This window comes from Tupaia chinensis, unplaced genomic scaffold (assembly GCF_000334495.1).
Source record: "Tupaia chinensis unplaced genomic scaffold, TupChi_1.0 Scaffold000146_1, whole genome shotgun sequence".
NCBI classification, from domain to species: Eukaryota; Metazoa; Chordata; class Mammalia; order Scandentia; family Tupaiidae; genus Tupaia; species Tupaia belangeri.
In genome coordinates, this window is record NW_006159616.1 from 16,101,292 (window position 1) to 16,109,101 (window position 7,810).

A 7,810-nucleotide genomic window follows, 5' to 3' on the forward strand; every position below is an offset into this window, starting at 1 on the left:
AGAAAATACAAAGAATATAAAGACACACACACACATACATATACATGCATGAATAGAGTCTTATCTCCCTCCTTTTGACCCTATTTTTACCCAGAAGGCATATATGTAGCCTGCAACTTACCTTTTCATTTAACAACATCTTTGGAGAACTTTATCAGTTTCCAAAGTAGTCTGGTGGGAAGAGAATGGCCCAGACAGGGGAATCAGAGAGCTCTAAGAAAGCCCCCAGAGTATTCAGAAAATATACCAGTGCAGTCATGTGAAAAAAAAAAAAAAAAAAACAGTGCAGTAATGTGAAAAAAAAAAAAACCCTGAAAGGATTAGGGAGAACAATACCAAAGCTCACACAAGGTGGAGAACAGTGCCTGTTCCCATCAGCCAGATGGAAAATCTCATACTTCATATGGTATTGGACAGAGTACTCAGAAGACTGTGCCTCAGTAGTAGAGAAAAATGAGACCACATCCTGCCTAACAAGTTTTAAAAAGCAAAGCCTTTCAGTTACTTAATTGGCTCAATACTACTTGTAGAAAGACAAAAAGTATCAGGCAGTCCTTTGCAGTATCTGACATCCAGTCAACACTCACCAGTCACACAAAGCAGCAGAAAAATACAAACTGTAATAAGAAAAAGGCAGAGAAACTGAGTCTACAATCCATACAGAAAAAACAAAACAAAACTAGAATCCTCAAGGCAAATCTTGAAAAAGAACAAAGTTGAATGTTTTACACTACTTGATTTTAAGACTTAACTATAAAGCTACATGAATCAGGACTATTCCATACTGGCATGAGGGGTTACAAATTTTGTCTGTCTTGTCAGAGAACCTATTTTTAGCTTTAATATTCTCTCTTTTCTATTATGTTAACTTTTACTTTTATCTTTATTATTTCCTTCCTCTACCTTGGGTTTACTTTGTTCTTTTGCTAGTTTTTTCTTTTAATAGAGATCATTGCTATAGGGCATGTGCACTCACTGAACGGACAGAAAGAGACAGAGAGACAGTGAGAAACCACCCCGCGGGAAGGATGGCCATACTGCAATCCTTTCTCCTCTACTCTCCTCTCAGGATTTTGGGTATGCATGCACACACGCCTAGCATGAGTTTTAAGCCACCGGCTTTTGGACTTGAACAGTGGTTGACCATATCGAAGTCCAGCGACGTAACTGTTATGCTGTCTGCTGTTTTCTTTCACTAGTTTCTTAAATTGGAGCTTTAGATCACTACTTGAGAATTTCTTTTTCAACATTAACATGTAAAATTATTAATCTCTTTATAAGCACCTTATTTTAGATGCATCTCACAAATTTTAGCATGTTATACTTTCATTATCATTGACTTTGAAATAATTTCTAATTCCCTTTGTGATTTCTTCTTTGAATCACACATTACTCAGAAATGTGTTATTTGAAATGTTTGGGTTTAAATACATTATTATTGATTTCTAATTTAGTTTACCCAAGCCAAAGACGCTGTTACAGGTTCAAAATATCATTAATGGCAATAGCTCCTGGAGACTAGTTAGATTCCCTACTCTGCTACTTATGTGCCACAAGACCACGGGCTGGTTAGGTTACTCCACCCGTTTGTACCTTAAGTCTCTCTAAAAATGAAAGTAATGATTTGCAAGAAAATGCACTTGTGAATTCTGGTTTTCAGATCGAACTTACGATTAGAGTCAGGGTGTAAACTGCAGGAATGTGAGCTTTCTAGGAAGCAAAAGATAAAACAATTTCTTTATAGTTTAAGAATATATGGGCTCTGGTAATGCTTTTTTCCCTTGGAATAAAGACGTGACTTTACAGATGCTGAGACTATTTTAAGATCAGGATAAACTACTATCAGTAAATATTTTCTTAAATGAAAGCATTTAAGACCAGAGTATAGGCATCATGGCACAATGCAAAAGAGCTTTCTGTATTGGCTGAGACCCTTCCTATGATGTAGGGGCTGAGCCATGAATAAGTAGGAACCTGAAGTATTTAAAAAAGGTACACTGGGGGCAAGAAGGTGGCATGGTGGTGAGGCAATGGACTCCCACATGGCCGAATACGTTCAAGTCCTGGACCTGGCAGCTTGAAATTCATGCCAGACATATGCACATGCGTGCCCGAATTCCTGAGAGTCCTGAGGGACTGCAGTATGGCCATTCCCCAGGAGGGAGATTTCTCACTTTCTCTCTCTCTCTCTCTGTCTCTGATGAACACATGTGCCCTAAAGATTAAAAACTCGTTAAAAAAAAAAAGGTACACTAAAAAATGTTCCTGTCCTAAGGTGCTACCTCAGTTCCAATAAAACTCTAGCTTTGGCTGATTAGAAATGCAATCTATTCTCACAACAGTTGTGTCCTGGAACATTTTCCAAAACTCCACAGCACTCTTGTCAATGCTACATTCTCTACCTTACAGGACTGTTGGGAGGATTTACTGAGTTAATACCAACGAATAACTAAGAGCAGGAAATGACACACACTAATAGTAACAGTGTAACATGAGTTGGCTAGTATGACACTGAAGACTAGCAAAGAGAAATTAAGAGATGATCTGAAAATTCAATTTAACACATTTGTCATAATCTCATCTACCAAATCATTATAAGTAACAAAAGAGCCAAAAGGATAGGAGGCAGTAAAAAGGAATGAAAGGAAAACATTAGATCAGAATAATTTACTAAGTCTTATGTAAAGAGAAGGTTTAAACCCACTTTATTCATCAGACCAATACAAAAACATGGGGACTAGCAGATGGAATAGTGGTTATGTCACTGGACTCCTACGTGGTCCACTACAGTTTGAGTTCTAGACCTGGTGGCTTGAAACTCACACCAGGTGTGTGTACATGTCCAAAATCCCAAGAGTAGGCTGGAGGAGAAGGGACTGTGGCGTGGCCACTCCCCTGGGGGCTGATTTCTTGCTTCCTGTCTGTCTCTCTGGTCAGTGCATGCACCCTATAGCAAAAACCTCTCTCTCAAAACAAAACAAAACAAAACAAAACAAAACATGACTGGTGTAGTCACAACTTCAGTCTATGTATGAAGTGATATTTCCTTTAAAGGTCACCACAAAGTGACTGATGCAGTCCCATTAATAATGGCTAACACCTATTGAGGGCTTACTACTATATACCTACCAGGCACGTTCCAAGTGTTTACATGTGCCAACTAACTCCATCAATAAATAACAGAATGAAGAATACAGTCCTGGGAACCAGCAGGTGATATAGTGGTTAAGGAGCTGGACTTACACGTGGCTAACTGCAGTTCAAGTGTCGGACTTGGTGGCTTGCCTTCTCACTTTTTGTCAGTCTGTCTCTCTCTCTGTCTCTCTCTACTGAGCACATGTGCCCTATAGTAAACTTAATAATAATAATAGTAATGATAATATATAAAATAATAAAAAAGAAATACAGTCCAAAATATGTAATCAAAATAAATACAATGCCCTTTCCAAAAATAGTTTAACTGAATTAGAGAAAGAAATGGGGATTCATAAATTAGAAGTGATACAGCTATTAATGACTTTTATTTTCTCTTCATAGCAAATTTGGAGTTGGGTGTATTGTCAAAGAAAAAGACAAATGTGGTACCTGACTCCACGGGCGGGACATGGACAATGGTGCTGCTGTAACTGTACTGGCTTATGCCTGAGCCCAAGTTCAGTGCTGTCGTGGACATGGTCCGCGGGACACCTCCTTCGGCATCTGTGGACTGTCCATTTGTTGGCATTTTTGATTCAGGTATAGCTGGGATTTGAGAAACCGCTGGTGATGTAAGAGAAACCGACAATGAAAAAACATTCCCAGTGGAAAACTTGCATAAAAGACCTAGTACATGGAAACTTATAACTGGTAAGTTAAAGCCTACCAGCCACAAAGAGGTGATATCAAACTAGGATTTTGTGATCATAATGAAGTAATTTAAGACAAGATATTCAAAAGAAAGGGCAAAAGGATGGATTTACATTTCCTTTTATTTAACTGTGAAGAGAACTCCAGTTACCTTGCAAAGCCTGGGCATCATCTGCCTTGTGGTTTTGTCTGTCTTCCTCTGAGGAAGTTGTGTTTGTACAGGAAATACACTTCCTTTTCAAAGCTGGGATGTTATAGCTCTTCAGGTATCTGAAACAACACAACAGACCACATTCTTACTTGTCCCCTAACGGTGCCATTTCCTACCTCTTTGCTTTTCTCATGCCACTTGTTTGGGATACTCTGCATTTTCTTCTTCTTCTTCATTTTTTTTTTTAAGAAGTTTTTGCTATAGGGTGCGTGCGCTTGCCAGAAAGACAGAGAGACAGAGAGCGAGAAATCACCCCCCAGAGGGGATGGCCATGCCGCAATCCCTTCTCCTCTTGGGATGTGCCCTATAGTAAACTTAATAATAATAATAGTAATGATAATATATAAAATAATAAAAAAGAAATACAGTCCAAAATATGTAATCAAAATAAATACAATGCCCTTTCCAAAAATAGTTTAACTGAATTAGAGAAAGAAATGGGGATTCATAAATTAGAAGTGATACAGCTATTAATGACTTTTATTTTCTCTTCATAGCAAATTTGGAGTTGGGTGTATTGTCAAAGAAAAAGACAAATGTGGTACCTGACTCCACGGGCGGGACATGGACAATGGTGCTGCTGTAACTGTACTGGCTTATGCCTGAGCCCAAGTTCAGTGCTGTCGTGGACATGGTCCGCGGGACACCTCCTTCGGCATCTGTGGACTGTCCATTTGTTGGCATTTTTGATTCAGGTATAGCTGGGATTTGAGAAACCGCTGGTGATGTAAGAGAAACCGACAATGAAAAAACATTCCCAGTGGAAAACTTGCATAAAAGACCTAGTACATGGAAACTTATAACTGGTAAGTTAAAGCCTACCAGCCACAAAGAGGTGATATCAAACTAGGATTTTGTGATCATAATGAAGTAATTTAAGACAAGATATTCAAAAGAAAGGGCAAAAGGATGGATTTACATTTCCTTTTATTTAACTGTGAAGAGAACTCCAGTTACCTTGCAAAGCCTGGGCATCATCTGCCTTGTGGTTTTGTCTGTCTTCCTCTGAGGAAGTTGTGTTTGTACAGGAAATACACTTCCTTTTCAAAGCTGGGATGTTATAGCTCTTCAGGTATCTGAAACAACACAACAGACCACATTCTTACTTGTCCCCTAACGGTGCCATTTCCTACCTCTTTGCTTTTCTCATGCCACTTGTTTGGGATACTCTGCATTTTCTTCTTCTTCTTCATTTTTTTTTTTAAGAAGTTTTTGCTATAGGGTGCGTGCGCTTGCCAGAAAGACAGAGAGACAGAGAGCGAGAAATCACCCCCCAGAGGGGATGGCCATGCCGCAATCCCTTCTCCTCTTGGGATCTTGGGCACGCATGCACATGCGCCCAGCATGAGTTTAAGCCACTGGGTCCAGGACTCGAATCACCGTCAACTACATGGGAGTTCAGTGACATAGCCATTACGCCAACTGCTGCTCCCCTTCTGTGATGAATTCTCTGAGCATCCCGGCCTGCATCACTGGACTGTAATCTCTGTTACTGTGGTCTTAAACTGGTCTCTAAATCTTACACAATTTAACCTTGACAAACTTAGGTTTTGTTTTCTCAGCTATATCATAGTTTTTGTTTTTAAGATTTTATTTAACTTTATTTATTTTAATTTCACTGGAGGATGTGAGAGAGAGAGAAAGTAAGTCGCCAGGTCTGGGACTCAAACCACAGTCGGCCATGTGGAAGTCCAGCCCCCTTAACCACCATGCCACCTGCTGGCCCTCCATAGCTTCTTCAAGAATGGATGCATCTTCTAACTTTTTGCACTCTTCCTGATGTTCAGTACATTATAAACTGTATGCAGTGGGTACTCCACAAATATCTACTAATTTAGGCCCAGTAGATGCCATGGTGGTTAAGGTGCTGTATCCCACATGCCAACTCTGGTTCAAGTCCCAGATTTGGTGATTTGAAAAACATGCCACATGCATGTGTGTGTGTTTCTGTGTGTGTGTGTGTGTACCCAAAATTCTGAGAGAAGAATGGAGAAGGGATTGTGGCATGGCTGTCTCCCCTGGGAGGTGATTTTTCACTCTCTCTGGCAAGCACACACACCCTACGGCAAAAATTGGGGGGGAAAGTCTACTAATTTACAGTAAAAAATCAAGACAAAACAACAGCTATTCAAACTTCTATGAATGGGGACCAGATAGTGGTGGCAGTGGTTAAATACAATGCTCTACTAGGCAATCCCATGTGCAAAGGTTCCTGGTTCAAGCCTGGAGACCTCCCTAAGTACATAGGGCATGCATGTACCCAAAATCTGTGGTGGCTGAAAGCCAGGGTAGATCACAGTGACAGGCCCTGTCGGGATGCTGTCTGTCTATCCATCTCTCTCATTTATGGAAAGGAGAGAAATAAATTTTTAAACATTCTATGAAGGCTTCTATGAAGGCTTCATGGTATGCATTAGGGAAAAACTAACATGTTATCAAAACGTGTGTCTCATACCTGATAACGCTATCAATACAGTTTATCTGCTGATAGGATGGGCTGTGCTGATCTTTCCTCAAATCCTCATAAGGCTCAGTGTACATGCTATTGTTTTGTAATGTCTGCAAGGAAGAAGAGGCCTTCTGCTCATCTGAAAGAAAGGATATGCAATTAAGAGCATTTGCCATGTGGTTATGAACATATATTTATTCACCAAAACTAAATCACAGCTTTGTGATATATACATTAATAGAACATACACAGTTATTAAAAGTGAGCTCAGATTTATCCTTCTATTATAGAAAGATATCCACAATATATAGTAATGGGATTAAGTACAGAGCACATTATACCTATAATGATCACACTTCTGTTTAGTAAAAATACGGAATGAAACAAATGTTTTAGGCAAAGATTATATAAAGGAATGAAACTATTAGGTGAAAGTTTGATGGGGTACTTTCCAATGCTGACACTACCTGCATAACTGATTAATCCTGGCATCACTAGGAGCAGTCTGTTCAGACACTGTGTGCTTCTCAAGAGTTGCAAAACGAAGTACATGCCATTGCCCATGTGGGACGTGTGCTCAACAGAACTTTCACGATAACTGATCAAACAGTTCTCATCTGTGCTGTCCAATAGTGGCCACTAATACCACTTGTGGCTATTAAGCACTTGAAATGTGGCTAGTGCAACTGAAAAATCACGTTTTTTATTGTATTCATTTGTATTAAATTAGAATTTAAATTGCCAAGTGTGTCTAGCAGTCACACTGGGTAGCAAAGATAACAGAGATAACAGAGAAAAGAAAAAAGGCCTTCAGCCTTGAGTACTGAATAGCTTAAAACTTCCTATAGGAGAATGTGTCAGTAAAGACGACTGGAAAAGAGTGGCCAGAAAGATAAGAATAAAATCTTATGTGTTTTTATTCATTAGCTTTTTCTTAATTTTTAAATAATTTTAGACTTAAGAAGAGTTGTTATTAAAAACAGTACAACTTCCATATGCCCATTACCTAGTTTCTACAACCAGAACATAATGCCCAAAGCAAAGAAATGAAAAGTGATACAATGCTAGGAAGCTAAAAATTCAGGCTTTATTTGGATTTCACCAGTTTAACATGAACTGTAGTTTTTTTTTTTTTTTTTTTAATTATTTAACTTGATTTATTCATTTATTTTCATTTGACCAGAGAGGGACAGAGTGAGAGAAAGCGAGAGAGGGAAAGTGAGAAAGCAAGCCACCAGGTCTGGGACTTGAACTATAGTTGGCCATGTGGGAGTCCAGCGCCTTAACCACCATGCCACCTGCTA

At 39.2% G+C, this 7,810-nt stretch overlaps 1 protein-coding gene across 1 annotated transcript in view; it reads right to left on the bottom strand.

Annotated features, from left to right (window-relative positions):
* Positions 1-7,810, bottom strand: part of PER3 (period circadian regulator 3) — a 60,422-nt gene that overhangs the window by 20,608 nt on the left and 32,004 nt on the right. The window contains exons 13-15 of the mRNA XM_014586595.2: positions 6,513-6,645; positions 5,015-5,133; positions 4,603-4,776 (exon numbers count right to left, since the gene is read on the bottom strand). Of these exons, the coding sequence (XP_014442081.1) occupies positions 4,603-4,776; positions 5,015-5,133; positions 6,513-6,645 (426 nt within the window). The remainder of the gene's footprint in view (positions 1-4,602; positions 4,777-5,014; positions 5,134-6,512; positions 6,646-7,810) is intronic.